The sequence below is a fragment of the Plecotus auritus genome (genome assembly GCF_963455305.1).
Source record: "Plecotus auritus genome assembly, chromosome: 10".
Classification (NCBI taxonomy): Eukaryota; Metazoa; Chordata; class Mammalia; order Chiroptera; family Vespertilionidae; genus Plecotus; species Plecotus auritus.
In genome coordinates this window covers 36,363,843-36,381,017 of record NC_137785.1, presented here as the reverse complement: position 1 = coordinate 36,381,017, position 17,175 = coordinate 36,363,843, and the positions used below count along the sequence as shown (strand labels likewise).

Below are 17,175 nucleotides of genomic sequence, written 5' to 3'. Positions count from 1 at the left end.
GATGCCCCACTAACCAGATCATCCACAACTAGTGCCTTCTCATCTTTTAGGCTATCAGGCTCAACTGTCACCTCCTCAAAGAGGCCAATTCTGACCACTTTGTATACAGTGGCCATCCTCACCCTCTCATTCACATTACTGTTTTAATTTCTTCATAGCACATACCATTATCTAGATTTACTTGTTTATATATTCTCTCCCCCATCAGAATATAAGATCCACGAGATCCAAGACCTTGACTTTTTCATTCACCGCTGCATCTCTAGTACCTAGAAAAGTATCTCCATAAATTGTTTGCTAGAGATATTTGAGACTTGCATGTTCTGCTGTTCTGTGACTTGTTCTCAGCTAGACTCTATTCATCAAATTTGCACCCAAACAAACAAAATCAACTCACTACTTAACTCTCTTCCAAAGTTTCGGACCCTGGAAACCCAAAGTTGATGTAGGGAACTGAACACCAGTAATCCTGGATTCCTCTGCCTCGAGGCTACCACCAAACCATGCCAGTCTTTTCATCTCATTTCTATATTTCCCAGTGAGATCCCAAAGGAAAGTCTGGTTGAGTCAGACTAGCCATAAACTCTCTCTGGATCCAAGCAAGCACAGATTAGGGCTAGGGGAACAGTGAGGAAGGGGACTATCATCGATGCTCAGAAAGGTAATGGGATGGAATCACAGTCTTATCTGGCTCCACAAGTGAGCAGTTTCACGCTCAAGAGCCCAACACATGTCTCTAATGATCTTCTGTCATCATCTCACAGTTATTCAGGGAAGGACCTTTTCAAACTAAGGGCTCTCAGGGAAGAGTTTTCTTTCCACTGAGGCTGCTAAGGATGTAGGATTTAAGCCTGGGGTTGCTGAGAGCCTTTTTCACCACAAAGCAGAAATCTGTTGAGGATGAAGCTAAGTTAGTGAAGAAATGGAGAGAGATTATTGGATTGTTTCAACTCCTGGATGTAACTAGTTCTGAAGCATCCTAACTCTGGACTTTTTGGTAACATGAATCAATTAATTCTCCTTTTTGTTTAAAGTAGTTTGAACTAAGTTTCTGTCACTTAAGTCTTTAGAGTCCTGGCTGATAAGAGTTTTTTTGTTTGTTTTGTTTTTCCTTTTTTGCTAACAATGAGAACTTATGTGCAAGGCATTGTTCTAAGTACTTTATATGTATTAACTTACTTAATCCTTATAATAATTCTATGAAGTAGGATATCATTATTACCTTCATTTTTTAACTTAAAACTGAGGACCAGAAAAGTTAAGTAACTTGTCCTATGTCACAAAACTGGTAAGTGATGTGCCCTAACCGGTTTGGCTCAGTGGGTAGAGCGTCGGCCTGCGGACTGAAGGGTCTCAGGTTCGATTCCGGTCAAGGGCATGTACCTGGGTTGCGGGCACATCCCCAGTAGGGGGCGTGCAAGAGGCAGCTGATCGATGTCTCTCTCTTATCGATGTTTCTAACTCTCTATCCCTCTCTCTTCCTCTCTGTAAAAAAATCAGTAAAATATATAAAAAACAAACAAACAACAAAAAAACAACTGGTAAGTGATGATATAGGATACAAATCCTTTTTGGCTCCAAAGTCTGCATACTTAACCACTACACTACAATGCCCTACTGCTCCCAACCCTATCAGAACATAAAATTTAACTCCCTGACTCCAGACACTATCATCTTGGGACAGACAGGGGCCAGAGAGCTTCTATTTGTTCCACCTGCACTCAATTTCATCCTTTATAAAATGAGGATAATTATAGTTTATCTACCTCATAGGTCCTGTGAGACAATACATGTAAATCACTTAAACAGTGAGTGGTAGATAATAACAACTCAATGAACAGTAGTCATTAGTATTATTACTAATGGGTCACTAAAGTGCAGCTGGCAAATACAATGCAGATGGAAGAAATCTCTTTTCTTTCATCTCTGTCCTTTAGGTGAAGAGAAGAGATGCCATGGATGAGAGGTGAGAACACTTTCTTGTCTTCGACCCATTGCATAAGCTGTTTCCTTTCTCTGGAAGGCTAGTTGTCATTTGTCCCAATTCCTATGGGATATCACCCAGCCCAAATACCACCTTTTCTATGAAGTATTTCCAGATAAAGTGCTGAATTTCACTTAATCTTAGCAAATGGCTGAAAAGCAATCTCTCACTGCTGAATTTCTACAACATACAATTTGTACCTCATGTTCTGCCCTGTGTACCTGCCCAACCTCTCTGCTGTACTGGGAGCTCCCTGAAGGCAGGCCCCAGTGTTTACCCTGTGATCTCTGTTACCTCTTCTTGACCTAGAGAGAAACAGAATCCCTTAGAGGAAGTTAAGGGCTCTATGGAGGGCTGAGAAGCCAAGTAGGATGGGGTGAGGCAGTTCACCAAGAATAGGACTTGGGGTAGCTCAGAATTAGGAGGAAAGACAAAGAAAAGTCCCACAGATAGAACAGTTGGGGCAGATAGCCTCTCCTTGGACTAGGTAGAGAGAAGAGAGGAGGGGGAAGAGGAGGAAGGTGCAGGAAGGTGTGCTGAATCTGAATGAGGTGTGAGATCTGAGAAATTTAGAGATTTCTAGCCAAACACAAGAGCTGCCTGTGCTCTAATGATTCCCAATAACTTACAGAGGGCAGATCCCACCTTGTGGGATTCAGAGACTAACAAGACACATCCCCAGTATTTCCCAAACTCCGAGTCCAGTGAGAGTGGGTGAAAAACTATAAGGAAGAAGATGAATGGTGCTTTAGGAAGTACAATAAAGGGCTCTGAGCAGTAAGACACAGAGAACAAAGATTTGCAGGTGCCTTAAGGGGAGGGTGCCTATGTGAAGGACAGATGAGTAGATGAGAAGAGATGGACATGTGTTTGAGGAGATAGCAATTTGAAGCAGAAGCACCAAAGACTGGTGTGGAGGGGAAGCCAGAAGGAGAAAGTCCTAGGAAGATCTGAAAGGAAACCATTTAAAAGTAGAATCTGAAGTAATTGCTCAGAAGGTGGGGCAACTTTGTGGAGAAGCTAGAAGTCTTTTGAAGGGGTCTTTCTAGAGGATGGGTACTTCACAAAGGGTACTCCCAGGAAAATGGGGTGGGCAGCAGGGCACCGTGGGCATCTTTTGGGAGCTTTCTGTGGGGGAGAGGGAAATTCTCCTAGAGGCAGTGGTTCTCAAACTTGAGCATGCATCAGAATCACCAGGCGGACTCCTAAAATCAGGCTGCGGAGCCTGACTCCAGGTTTTCTGATTTGGTAGGACTGGAGTAAGGCCCAAGGATATGCATTTCTAACAATTCCCAGGTGATGCAGATGCTGCTGGTCAAGGGACCACACTTTGAGGCCCATTACTATAGGGAAGGGATTCTTTAGTGAGGAGGCCTCAAAGGGGAAAAGGACGGTGGGAGCTTCTGGAAGGAAAACAGGGGCAGTCCTCAAGCGGTTTCAAAGGAGGGTGTTAAGGGTCCCTCAATCTCTGAAGGGAGGAGGGGGTCTCTGAGGATGGAACCTAAGAAAAATGGTCTGTGAGAAAGGTCTTAAGGACTGGGATTTCAAGGGGTGGAGAATGCCTCCTGACAAACCTCTTATTGAAAGGGGACCTGGAGCCTCTCGGGAGGGTTGTCTGGAGGATGGTGGGGACTGGGGTAAGGAGACTCAGATCTGCACAGGACCTCAAGGTGATTTCAGGGGAAAGTGAATGAGGAGATGAGAGGGTTCTAAAGGGAAGGGAGCCCAGGAGGGTCCTGAACAAGGTTTCTGGGGGCCGTGGGAGGAGAACTTGAGGAGATTCTGAGAAGTCTGGCCAGGGGCTGGGGCTGGGGGCTGGGGAGCATTCTCGGAGGGGCCCGGGAGGCGTGGTCTGAGATAGCAGAAGCATCCATTCAGAACCCCGCCAAGGCCTCAAAAGGGTGCGTGGGGAGGGTCTCCTGAGCGAAAGTGGATGTCAGGTGGAGGGCTCTTCGGGAAGAATTCTGGAGGGAGGGTTAGCAGTGGGCTTGGTGCTCGGGGACGCCTCGGAAGGAAGCCTCGGAAGCGGCAGTGAGGCAGGAGATCCGAGAGCTCGGGGTGCCGAGGGCCCTGGGAGGGCTCAGGAGGTGGCGGGGTCTCCGCACCTCAGAGGGGTCATGAGGTGGCCTTAGGATTTACAGTGCTTGTGAGGAGGGTGTTAGAAAGTTCACCTAAACTTTAGGTGCTAAAGGGGTGTGGGGGGGGGGAGGGAGAGAAACTTATAAAGGAAATTTTTGCATTCAGAAGCAATTTTTGGAACATTTGGTGTGGATTACTGGGAAAGATTTGGGATACACAAAAGGTGTGTTGGAAGAGGTTTGTGGAACGTGGAAGGAGAGTTCTCCATAGATTTGAGAGACTCTCTGAGGGAGATTTTCAGGGCACATCTGGGGCATCCTGAAGGATTTGGGGGACAGGAGTTCTGAGACTTGGGGTTCTGAGTGGAAAATCTCGCAGGTGGTTTCTGGTATGGGGTAGATGGGAGGGTAAGTTCCTGGGGTGTGTGTGAGGGAAGTCTGGGGAGGCTGTGTGAAGGCGGCCTTTGGGGGAGATTTCGGGAATGCTCGGGTCTGGAGGGGGTTTGGGGGGCCTCTGAAAGGAGATTTTTAGGGTTTCGCAAGGAGAAGACATCTGATCCACATTGCTGGATATCCGGAGGCGGCCTCGGGGAATGTTTCTGGGAGGAGGACGGAGATTCGGGGCCAGAGCGGGGTTCTCTGCGGCCCATTTCCAAGACCTAGGACAGTCTCTGGAGAAACCTGTGGGCATGGAAGGGGTGGGATCCGGGGAGACCTGGGACTTCGGAGGGGGTGCGAGGCGAGTGTCAGGGGTCTCCGAGGTCGCCGAGGACCGCCCTCCAAGGAGGCGTCTGAGGTGGACGTGGGGGTCGATCCCGAGGATGTGAGGGCGTCTGGGAGCGAAGCTCCGAGCGGCCTGTAGGAGCCATTCGGAGGCCGGGGTGGGGGCTCCGCGCAGGGGTCGGGACCCTTCAGGCCCGCGCTCCGCGCCCGCCGCTACCCGCGGCTTGGGGTCCCTGAGGGGGCGGGGCCGCCGCGCGGCCTGGGACGCCCTGAGGTGAGACCCGCGCGCACCGACCCGCCGCAGCCCCGGGCCGCCCGACCCTGCCCGCGACTCACCGCCTCGGCCGCGGCCGCCGCCGCTCGGGCCTCCTCAGGCCACCGCCACCGCCGTCGCCCGCTCTCCAGCCCGCGAGCTCCCCTCCCTCCTCCCGCACCGACCACCGCCGCCGCCACCGCCGCCGTCGCGCTGCGTCACCGCGCCGTGCGTCACCGCCCCTGGTCCCGCCCCGGCGGAACCGCCGCGCGCCGGCATTAGCAGAAGCTGCGGTGACGAACCGCGCACCCGCCAACGGGCGGTGAGCGCGGAGGAAGGCCGGGTCCTGGCGGCGAAGGGGAGCTACGGAGGCTGGACGAGGCCCGGGAGGCCCGCCTCTTGCTCCGTGGGATTGGTCGGTCGGGGGGCTGACGGTCAGGCGGCCGACGGGAGGGGAAGGGGCGGGGCGCGCGCGGCGTTGCCACGGGCGACGGGCCTGGCGGAGCCTGGCACTGGGCCTCCCGGCCCGCAGGGGGCAGTCCCGTGCCGTCTACCTCAGCGGCCTCGCACTAAGTCACAATTCCTGATTCTGGCGTTGAAGCCAGCTCCCGCGGGGCGGCGCGCCCCTCCGGACGTCTTGGCCTTGCGGTGCCCCGAGCGTCCAGGTTGGCGCTGGGATTCTGGAGTCTCCGCTTTCTCAGCACACCCCTCTCTGAGCTTGTTGCTTCCTCTCTCAAGCAGAATAGAACGGAAAGAGGCAATGCATGCTTAGTGCTGGGCACAAAGGAAGCCATCAATAAATGGGAGTCGTTGCTCCGGCTATTGTATCTGTTCGTTCATTCTACAAATTCCCTGGCTCGGGGTGAACTACACAGAAGGCTCTCACGTGACTGAGATGTGGCTTGTTAGAGGAACTCGCGAAATGCAGTCGGGGTGGAGTGTAGAGTTCAGCCAGGGAGTGGTGGGACATGAGCGGCCGCCAGACGTTTGGCCACTTGAGGGGGTTTGGACTTGTCCTTTGGCCGCTACGGAGCCATGGAAAGGCTTCGAGCTGGGAAGAGTCATGGTGAGCTGGGGGTTTGGAAAGATGTCTCTGGCTCTTATATTGGAGGGAATAGAACTGGGGACTGAGTACAGGGAAGCAGCAGGGATGGGAAAGGGGCGTTTGCACGAGGGTGAGACTGGGAAGGGGAGGAGGTCCGCGTAAGGATGCTGAGTGAACTGGCTGGCCGTGGGACTGGGTGGCTGCAGCAGGCGATAGAGGCAGAAATCTAAGATAAAGTCCTCTGGCTGGAGGTTGGGAGGTCTCCCTGAGGAGATCAGAAAAGATGCAGGTTCTGAAGTTTTGGAGCCCAGTGTGGGCCACCCAGCAGCAGTGTCCAGGAGACTGCACAACTCCTGTGTCTGAAGCTTAAGAGAGAAATTGGAGCTGGAAACCAAGATTTGAGGATCATCAAAGAGGGTAATTGAAGCTGTGGGAATTAGTGACCTAGCCTGGGGAAGGTACGAAGGATGAATGGAGACAAGAACCCAACAGAACCCTGAGAAAAGTGGGACATGGAAGGTTTGAGCAAAGAAATCAACCAAGATTGAAAAGGAGCAGCAGAGAGGAGGAAAACCAGATGTGGCATTTCAAGCCAGGGTGGTTGATGGCACAAACCCCATCCACTACCCCTTCATTGAAGCAAGAGTTTTCACACCAGATAGAGTGATTGTGCACCATACATGCTGCTTCATTTATTCATTCAATAATCTTTCTTCTGTACCTAATATATGCCATGCATTGCTTAAGGTACTGGAATTTCAACAATGAACAAGGCAGACAAACATATCTATCTTCAGGAAGCCTACATTCTGATTGGGAGGTGGGGCACAAACAATATATAAACACAGTGTAACTTGGTGATAAGTAGTATGGAGAAAAATAAAGCAAGCTGACAGGATGGAGAAATGGGGTCAGTACTATTTTAGATGAGGAAAGACCTCTTTCATCAGATGGGATTTGAATAGAAATCTGAAGGAATTAAAGGGTGAACCATGAGGGGAAGAGGTTTCCCAAGAGAGTTCATGGCAAGGGCAAAGGCCCAGTGGCAGGATTATTCACAGAATCACAAAGGCTGTAGCTGCAGTGAGCACAGAGGAGAGTAGTGGAAGACAGGGTCCCAGAGGTAATGGAGGAGGGGTGATGGCAGCTAATTTAGTTGTAAAGGCTATTGTAAGGGCTTTTGCTTTTACCCCAATAATGTGAGAGCCATGGGAGGGTTTTAGGAGAGGCAGTATCTCATCTGACTTGGGTTTTATTAGGATCCTTCTGGTAATCCTATGAAGAATAGAGTGTGGGAAAAGGGGAGTAGGGAAACAGTGCAGAGAAGAGAAGGGGGGTTTCTCTCTTCTTTAAGTGTTCTGGCTGGAGATGAAGCAGGGTATGGGTTGTGGAGGGGGAGAAGTGGGCAGGTTCTGGTTACATTTGGAAGGTCTAAGCGTACGTTGTCAAAGGAAAGAGAAGGGTCAAGGATGACTCCAAGATATCCAGGTGGAGATGTCAGGATGAAGAATCTAGGTTAGGGGGATGCCCAGCTGGAGAAATTATTAAAGTAACCTCTTCGAAAGGCAAGAGACTGATGAGAACAGAAAGAGAGAAGCGAGATGGGAACGAGAAGGGAGCTCTCTACTGTCAGGAGGAGGAGCAGATAGAGGAGTCGGAGGAAAACCTGGTGAGGGTGGTATCCTGAAAGCCAAGTGAAAAAGCCCAGAGCGCAGGGAGCGATGGATGGTGTCAGATGAAGAATGAGAATTGACCATGAGGCCTAGCACCATACAGGTCATTGGTGGCCCTGTCAGTGGAGAAGGACAGGAGTGAGAGTCTGCTGGGAGAGACTAGAAGGGAAAATTGGGAGGAGAAATTGCAAATAGCAAGTGTAAACAATGCGTTCAAGAAGTATTGCTAAGCCGAAACCGGTTTGGCTCAGTGGATAGAGCGTCGGCCTGCGGACTGAGGGGTCCCGGGTTCGATTCCGGTCAAGGGCATGTACCTTGGTTGCGGGCACATCCCCAGTAGGGGGTGTGCAGGAGGCAGCTGCTATTTCTCTCTCATCGATGTTTCTAACTCTCTATCCCTCTCCCTTCCTCTCTGTAAAAAATCAATAAAATATATTTTAAAAAAAAGTATTGCTAAAAAGGGAAGGAAATGAATGGGCAGTGGCTGGGCAGGAGTAGGGTTTACAGTTTTTAAGATGGAAGAAGTAACACTGCCTATGTGAGGGAAAGATCCAGCAGAGATGGGAATATGGATGATGCAGGGAGACGGGGGATAGTGAAGTGATGTCCTTGAGTGGATGAAGGGGTGGGATCCAGTGTGAAGTAGTGGGGAATAGAAAGGCTTGTCCACTACTATGGAGGGAAGCAGCCATTATGGGGCTGGGATCTGCAAAAATTCTCTTTTGTTTGGTTGTATTTTCTTACTGAAATACATAGCGTTTTCCTATAAATTACTTTTTCATTTCTCCTTTATATGACAGAACATTATATTGATTAAAAAAAACTTACATGTATAAGTAGGGTACATTATCTAGGAATTTCGTTTCAGGATGAGACAGGAAGCAATACAAAACACTTAATAAAAAAGGGGGTACTAGTCTGACAGGATTGAACACCATTGTTGTAGGGCCCATTATAAAGCCCGTGAGGCTGAGTAACTTCAGGAAGAAATTCACCATTACTTTGCTGCTTTGGTGTCTCCTGTTTCCTTTCCATTTCCCCATCAACATAGTATGTGACAGTTTGACCAGCAGCTCCCTTTTTCAATTCTGGAGTTAAAATACTCTAAAGGGGGGGGGGGGGGGGGGGGAATCCAGGAAGGCTTCCTGGAGGAGGGAAGGAGGTAAAGAGCTCATTATTATCTTTTGTGTGTGGAGCATGTCTACCATGCCGGAGACATGTGAAGCTATTTTATCCTCACAATAACCCTGAGTCAGAGAGTGAAGTTACTTAGTGATGGTCACATAGCAAGGCAGCATTTGAACCCCAGTCTAGGTGATTTCAAAGGCTCAGAGGTCCTGGCAGATTAGGGGAAGGAAGGAGGGGGCGGGGCCCTCTGCAGCAGTTGTCCCAGAATGGGCATAAACAGGATGTGGTGTATGAAATCTTTCCCCTACCCCACACCCTGCCCCCCTTCTTTCCCCAGCCCTCGCCCCACCCCTAGAAGACAGCGGAACTGAGAAAAGAAGAGGCCTGTGGACAGAAAAATCATGGTCAGGAGGCCAGGGGTCGTATGGGGTGGGTCTGTGTCTGGGAGGATGCCTGGGTAAAGATCAAGCTGTGTGTTGGAGAAAAGGGGCTGGGAAGGGGACCCCACTGTGGCAAAGGACCAGGCTGGGGGAAGAGAAATGGTGGTTCCTGGTTTAGCACCAGGTAAACAGATCTTGGGGTCTCCTTGAGTGTTGCCCAAGGATACCTGCTGGAGGGCTGGAATTTGGCCTCTGCTCTGCAATCCAAGTATGTGCCCCGTGAGGGGCAGCATCTGCCTGGGGAAAAGGTGCCTTTCCTCATGTTCATGAAGGCCTCTTATGGGCTATCAGAGCATTCCTCTTCATTGTTAGAGACACTGAGGCTTGGGCAGGGGGCAGGGACTGAGGCAAGGCCTGCTCACCTCTTTTTGGGCTCTGCTGCAGTCGGACTCCCTGGTGGTGTGCGAGGTGGACCCAGAGCTAAAGGAAAAGCTGAGGAAATTCCGCTTTCGAAAAGAGACAGATAATGCAGCCATAATAAGTGAGTGTCATTTTCCCTGGAAGGATGGGAGGGCGGTGGGGACGTATGTGGAGGACTGGGCTAGAGTCACTGAGTTAGAAGGGGTGTCCTAACTAACCCCTTTGTGCCATCCTCCCTAGTGAAAGTGGACAAAGACCGGCAGATGGTAGTGCTGGAGGAAGAATTTCAGGTGAGGGGCTGGGTGGATGGGACCTCCAAGAAGTGCAGGGCGGGGCTGGGAGACCCAAGGGTCTGGCATTGCAGGCTAGAAAGACCTGGAGGTCAAGTCCCAGCTCAGATGTGATCTTAGGCAAGAGACTGTATGGGTTTCTGCTTCCTCATCTATGAAATGGAGATAACAGTACCAACCTCATAGGGTTGTTTGTGGATTTAATGATTTAATCTTTGTAATGGGTTTAAAGGTCTGGCACATAGTATATGCTCAATAAAATGATAATACTTCATTGGCACTTAAAGAATTTCCAGATAAATTAATAAAAAGCTAGCAGAAATCCTTTATAATATATACCTTACCCTCTCTAGGCCTCACTGTCTTTATCTATAATATGGGAATGATAATAAGGCTTACTTTATAGTGTTGTGGTAAGGATTTAGGGGGGTGGCTATGGAGACTGAGGCTGGGCTGTTTGACAGGGGAGGGGGATTGGCTAGGAGCTGGGCTCCCTCTGGCCTTCTGAAAGGAGGTATAGTAAAGTGGTTATGATTTAAACCCAGATTCATATTTGAACTCCTCTGCTCAGAGTTACTGTGCAATCTAGGGCAAGTGTTTTAACACCTCTGGGCCTCAGCTTGCTCACCTGTCAAGTAGGGATAATAATAGGACCTACCCCACAGAGTTATGGAAGAGCTCAATGAATTAGTCCATGTGTGTTACTTAGACCAGTATCTTGGCACATAATAAATGCTTGTTTAATGGCAATATTTTCTTCTCTCCTTTTTTTCCCTCTTCCCCCAGAACATTTCTCCAGAGGAACTAAAAATGGAATTGCCAGAAAGACAGCCAAGGTATACACTGGGGGAAGGAATAGAAGGGTCAGGCCATGGGGTGAAGGGTGATGATGGGGGTGGAAATTGAGGGGACTGCTTGGGTTCCAGTCCTATTCACCAGCTTGGGATCTCTGTGCCTGAGGCCAAGAGTTCTTATCCTAGGAGTTTGTGTACAGTATACTAATATTTTGTTGTAGAATTTTACACTGATAATCATATGTGAAATTTTTGCTTTTTTAAAAATACAAACTTTGTTAGGTTTCAGCCTTAACATTGTTCTTGCTTCATTAAATAAAAAGAAAGAAAATTTCCTTCTTTTTTTAATGCTACAGAATATTTCTGGTAACAAATAAATTATTTGACATTGAACAATTGGGGAAAATCTTGTGTGAAACCATATAAGCCTGGTGCTTTTTGTGTATGGAAGAACACTTTGACACTTCTATGGTAACTGGTCTGTTTAGATTTTCCATCTCCCCTGAGGTGAATTTTGGGTGCCTGAGGATTTTGAGCCTCCATCCTAGCCAGAACCAGCTCCTGGGTGTCTGACAAGTGTAGTCCCATAGGGTCCCATATCTGGAAGGCAGCCTCGAATGTGGGAGGTAATGCTCTGAGGCTGCCTGCTGTCTAGAAATTCTTTATAGTTTTATCTTTGAATTTGTGTTTTTTGTGAAGTCTTCTGAGACAATAGAGCATGTGCTAGGGCTTGGGGCAGTGCCACCTCCAGCCCTGGACGGGTTCTCTATCCACTCCCTGCACCACCCAGTGATGCCCTTGCAGGGGGCCTGAGTGTAGATTCCAGGAGGGTTAGGGTCAGACTCCTCCTGCTCCTGAATGAAAGTTCCAGCCCTAACCGGTTTGGCTCAGTGGATGGAGCGTCAGCCTACGGACTGAAGGGTCCCAGGTTTGATTCCAGTCAAGGGCATGTACTTTGGTTGTGGGCACATCCCCAGTATGTGCAGGAGGCAGCTGATCGATGTTTCTCTCTCATCGATGTTTCTAACTCTCTATTCCTCTCCCTTCCTCTCTATAAAAAAATCAATAAAATATATTTTTAAAAAAAAGAAAAAAAGAAAGTTTCAGAGTGTGCCTGTAAGCATCTGCACTCCCCTTTCAAGTGTTCCCATGTCCAAGACAGCAAAGCTTACAGAAGAAAGGAAGAAGTTTTTCTCCTGTCTTTTGAACAAAGGGCCCCAAATTTTCAATTAGCACCGAGCTTGGTAAATTGTGTAGGCAGGCCTGGTCTCAGCCCCAGCTAGACAGTATCACATAGTAGTTGAGCACTCACAGTCTAGGGTTCAAATGTACCAAAAGAACTTTGGGCAAGTGACTTCACCTCTCTGGGCCTCAATTATCCCATCTGTAGTATGGGGATAGAATAGCGCCTTCATCATAAGGTTGTTGTGAGTTAAATAAGCACTGACTTTTTGTTTTATTAATTCTCACCTAAGGATATTTTTCCATTGACTTTTAGAGAGAGTGGAAGGGAGGAAGGGAAGTTGAGAGAAAGAGACTGAGAGAGAGAGAGAGTGAGAAACATCTAAGTGAGAGAGACACATTGATTTAGTTGCCTTCTGCAGGTGCCTGAACTGGGGCCCAGATCGAACCTGAAACCCAATTATGTGCCCCTGACCAGAAATTGAACTCATGAACCTTCGGTGTGTGGGCCAGTGGTCTAACTACTTAGCAACACTGGCCAGGGCAGAACTGACTATTTTTTTAAGCCATTATATTTTTCTTTTTTTAAAAAATATATTTTATTGATTTTTTTACAGAGAGGAAGGGAGAGGGATAGAGAGTTAGAAACATTGATGAGAGAGAAACATCGATCAGCTGCCTCCTGCACACCTCCCACTGGGGATGTGCCCTCAACCAAGGTACATGCCACTGACTGGAATTGAACCTGGGACCCTTCAGTCCACAGGCTGACGCTTTATCCACTGAGCCAAACCGGTTAGGGCACGTTTTTCTTTTTTACATGTTTTTATTGAGATCCATTTGACATATGACATTACTCTATATGTCATTACTGTTTGGTTCAATGTGACTTGATATTTGTATATATAGTGAAATGATCAGCACAATAAATCTAGTTAACATCTGTCACCACACATAGTTACATTTTTTTTCTTGTGATGAGGACTTTTAAGATTTACTCTCTTAGCAACTTTCAAATATGCAATACAGTATTATTAATTACTAGAGGCCTGGTGCACGAAACTGTGCACGGGTAGGGTCCCTAGGCCTGGTTGGTGATCAGGGCCCATCGGGGCCTTTCAGCTGCTGGCCAGGGCCTCCCTTTCCCAGCTGCCAGCTGCCAACCTGGGCCTTTCTTTGTTCTGCGCCGCCCCCTGGTGGTCAGCGCACATCATAGCGAGCCATCCAACTCCCAGTTGAACTCCGAGGGGACACTTTGCGTATTAGCCTTTTACTAGCATATATGTATAGATAGTCACCATGTTGTACATTAAATCCCCATGACTTATTTTATAATTGGAAGTTTGTACCTTCTGACCCCCTCACCCATTTTGCCCACCACCAACCCCCTCCCTCTGGCAACCACCAATCTGTTCTATGTATCTATGAACTTGGTTTTTTGTTTGTTTCTTTTTTTTTTTAATTCCAAATGTGAGATCATAACAATATTTGTCTTTCTTTGTCTGACTTATTTTACTTAGCATACTGTCTCAGTGTTTCATCCATGTTGTCACAAATGGCAGGGTTTCCTTTCTTTTTAATGGCTGAATAGTATTCCATTGTATATATAAACCACATCTCCTTTATCCATTCATTCATCAATGGACATTTAGTTTGTTTCCATATTTTGGCTATTGTAAATAATGCTGTGATGGACATGCAGTGCATATATCTTTTCGAATTTGTGTTTCATTTTCTTTGCATAAATACTCAGAAGTGGAATTGCTGGATCATATGGTACTTCTATTTAGCATTTACTATTATTGTTATTTTTAATCATTTATTGTGTTTGAGGCCAGTACCTTCAGTCTCAGTTGTTAACCCTAGGTTCTCAGACTCATGCAAGACTTCAAGGTTGTAGACTTAGGTAATCGACATTGGTTCTGGGCTCCAGGCTGAAGTCCTGAATTTGACTTCCTTTTCACTGGTGTAGGTTCGTGGTTTACAGCTACAAGTATGTGCATGAAGATGGCCGAGTGTCCTACCCCTTGTGTTTCATCTTCTCCAGCCCTGTAGGTGAGACTCAGCTCTACCCATCCTGAGAATAGGGTCTTGGATTCTGTGTGGGGTGTGTAAGATAGTGTTTGAGAGTGCAGGTGTGTGTGTGTGTGACTTGGTAAGTACTGGGAGGGCAATGCAAAGAAGTTGGGGGCTTAGATTTCTCTTGAGCCCAACCCATCCTCCTCAGTCCCAAGATATGTTAAGTAATCCTACTTTTTTTTTTTTAACCTAGAAACTCCTGTCTGGGAGTTATTCTGAGGGTTCCACTTCCAAGGACCCTCAGAATAACTTCAAACCCCTAGACAAAACTGAAAATTGGGACTCCTTAGAACAGCTCCTAGGACCCTTAGAAAACTCCAGGGCCTGCAGGACATTACTGGCCCCTTAGAGAATACCCTAAGATCCCCTAGTTATGTTTCCTTCTCCCCTTTTCCATGCAGGCTGCAAGCCGGAACAACAGATGATGTATGCAGGGAGTAAAAACAGACTGGTGCAGACTGCAGAGCTCACAAAGGTCTGGGCCTGGGGCCGAAGCTCCCAGAGTGTTAGGGAGGAGGGGTCAGGGAGTCTGGTCTCCTGGGTCTGAGGGAGGAATGGGCTGGAGTCCTCCCTCTCTCAGTTCCTGAATGGATCATAATATCGAGAACTCTCGCTGCCTAGGTGTTTGAAATCCGCACCACTGATGACCTCACCGAAGCCTGGCTCCAAGAGAAGTTGTCTTTCTTTCGTTGACCTCTGGGTTGGGGATCTGAATTCCTGATGTCTGAGTCCCCAAAGGAACTGGGGACTCAGACCCCTAGGACCTGAACACCCCAGACCCCGTAGAAATTAAAATGCAAGAACTCAGAGATCCTCCGTTCTGGCTCAGTTTCTGTTTCTCATTGTGGGCGTCAACTGACAGTCCCTGCAGTACCAGCCGCAGGCCAGCAGAGGACAGGCAGACCAAGAGGATGTCCGCTGAATTCCGGGAGGAAAGGAGGATACCTGCTTCTTTGAAAGAAGCCTGTGGGGTTTCCTAGGAAGTATGGGGGAGGCCCGGTCTCCTGCAGGAATTGGGGGAATATTTGAATCCTTGAAGGAGCCACTCCGGAGGGGATTAAGGATACCTGGGTTCCTGAAAGTAAAGGAGAGTGTCCGTTTCCCCTCCTCCCTTCCCTTCTCAGCTCTAGGGGTTAGCAGGCATTAGCTTACACTGAATGCTACTTTTCTCAGTGAGGCCTCAGGCAGGAAGAATTTAAATGTAGAAAGTTGTTGAAAGACCAAACATAATTGTTCAGGGGCTTGGGAGTTGTTGGGGTGGGTTGTTTGTGTGGTTGGGTAAACCTAGAGGTTCCAGTGCTGGGAAAGGCAAAAGAAGATCCAGGATCCTTAGTGGACCACGAATGGGTATGATGTTGAGGGGGCCAGGAAAGGGACATCCTGTTTGCCCCTATCTGGAGATTCTTCTTTTTTCTGGCATCCCTGGGCATTTGACTCCCTCAGGCTCTTTGTTTGTCTCTGAGGGACATTATTGAGAACCAACAGTGTACTAGGCTCTGAAAATTCCAAGACAGGCAGATCTTCATAGTTATAAATCACTATTTCTGCCTCATTGCTTCTCCTTCATGTCTCAGTTCTCTATGTCCCCAGATTCAGGGACCTGGCTCCCTCCTCCACTCCTTTCCAGGTTCCCTAGAGAGAGGTAGCTGTTGCCATGGTAACAATGGCATTGTGACCTAGGGCCTGGGCTGCCCCTCCCCAGCTCCAACCCTTCCCCATTCTTCCTAGCTAGAATACACCATCCCCTCACCACCTCACTTTGCCCATCCCTTGCCCCTTTATTCCCAAGCAGGACATAGCATTGCTCGAGGGATTCAGGATAGAATCACTCTACATAAAGAAATCCCCTACCCTCAATTTTCTGCGGGGGCAGGTGGTGAGAGGAAGGTTAGGGTGTTATGAGCTCCTTTCCTCTGACACTTGTACCGGTGCCCTACCTCATCTCTCTGCCAGGCGCATCTCGACCCCTCCTCTGATCACAGTCTGAGTCCCTGATGGCTAGAGATGGAAGAGGAGAAGGGCTGGGGATAGGAGAAGTCATTCAATTAGGAGGTCAAGCAATTCCCCGGCCTGCAGAGGTCAGAGAGGCAAAAGGAGTAGTTCCAGGTTGTGCACTTACATGATCAAATTAATAATAATAGCTAACCCTCTGACTGAGGGCTTCCTATGTTCTAGGTACTTCTATAAGCACTTTATAGGTATTATTAACTCATTTAATTCTTACATTGTCCCGTGAAGAAGGTATATTATCCCCAATTTACAGATGAAGAAACAGGCACAGAAACTAAAAATGGTTGCCTGAAGTTCCACAGCTAGGATTCTGTAATTAGAACTTTAACCCAAGGCTATTCTGAGGCCAATTGTCCACTACCTTTCTTTCTTTCTTTTTAAAAAAATATATTTTATTGATTCTTTTACAGAGAGGAAGGGAGAGGGATAGAGAGTTAGAAACATCGATGAGAGAGAAACATCGATCAGCTGCCTCCTGCACACCCCCTACTGGGGATGTGCCCGCAACCAAGATACATGCCCTTGACCGGAATCGAACCTGGGACCCTTCAGTCCCCAGGCCGACGCTCTATCCACTGAGCCGAACCAGTTAGGGCCATCTCCCCCTCTTTCTCCTCCTCCCTTCCCTCCCACTGTCCCTCCTCCTCCCCAATAGTTAAAATTATGTCTGTGTCCAAGCTTATGATTGCAAACAATCTAGTCAGAAAGAGGCATGTACAAGGAATTACCCAATCAGAAGCAGGGAGTTTGGAAAAAAGGCACCAATCAGAGAGTGATTCTGAGGAGCAGCCCAATGCAGAGTAGGTTTGGCCAGAAGGATTATGGAAGGACTAATCAGAGAAGCCACAAGAGAATACACTATCTAATAAAGAATCAGCACAGAGCTGGTGGCTTTGGGTTTGGGGCCCCTCCTTCCAGGGCGGTACAAATCAGGGACTGCCCTCTTTCCACTAATCTCCCCTCTAGGCTCCCTAGTTCTCTCTCTCTCTCTCTCTCTCTCTCTCTCTCCCTTTAAAGAGAAAGCATATCGCTTTTCAGGGTGTTTCTTCAATTTTTAAAAAATGTTTTATTGATTTTCAGGAAGAGAAACGGGGAGAGAGAGAGAGAAAGAAACATTAATAATGAGAATCATCCAT

General features: G+C 48.1%; 2 protein-coding genes across 4 annotated transcripts in view; one reads left to right on the top strand and one right to left on the bottom strand.

Annotated features, from left to right (window-relative positions):
• The window catches only part of SAMD4B (sterile alpha motif domain containing 4B), a gene marked incomplete at its 3' end in the record, with an annotated part of 40,441 nt that extends 35,195 nt beyond the window's left edge, over positions 1-5,246 (bottom strand). Inside the window, exon 1 of the mRNA XM_080645595.1 lies at positions 5,122-5,246. The remainder of the gene's footprint in view (positions 1-5,121) is intronic.
• Positions 5,247-5,998: 752 nt separating this feature from the next.
• Positions 5,999-14,838, top strand: GMFG (glia maturation factor gamma). 3 transcript variants are annotated; one of them, XM_080643774.1, is made up of 8 exons: positions 5,999-6,104; positions 9,222-9,288; positions 9,709-9,805; positions 9,925-9,974; positions 10,761-10,810; positions 13,923-14,005; positions 14,431-14,504; positions 14,651-14,838. In XM_080643774.1, the coding sequence occupies exons 2-8, from the start codon at positions 9,286-9,288 to the stop codon at positions 14,720-14,722; spliced, it is 429 nt and encodes a 142-aa protein (XP_080499900.1). In that variant the 5' UTR covers positions 5,999-6,104; positions 9,222-9,285; the 3' UTR covers positions 14,723-14,838. The 3 variants fall into 3 exon arrangements, with proteins under 3 accessions (XP_080499900.1, XP_080499901.1, XP_080499902.1); XM_080643775.1 differs by lacking the exon at positions 5,999-6,104 and adding an exon at positions 6,386-6,500; XM_080643776.1 differs by lacking the exon at positions 5,999-6,104 and having other exon boundaries at positions 9,266-9,448.
• The last annotated feature ends 2,337 nt before the right edge of the window (positions 14,839-17,175 follow it).

Bases quoted from the DNA above. Each gene is read 5' to 3' on its own strand.
- GMFG (XM_080643774.1), top strand. The intron at 9,806-9,924 runs GTGAGTGTCATT...CATCCTCCCTAG, and splicing joins AGATAATGCAGCCATAATAA to TGAAAGTGGACAAAGACCGG. The intron at 10,811-13,922 runs GTATACACTGGG...TCACTGGTGTAG, and splicing joins TTGCCAGAAAGACAGCCAAG to GTTCGTGGTTTACAGCTACA.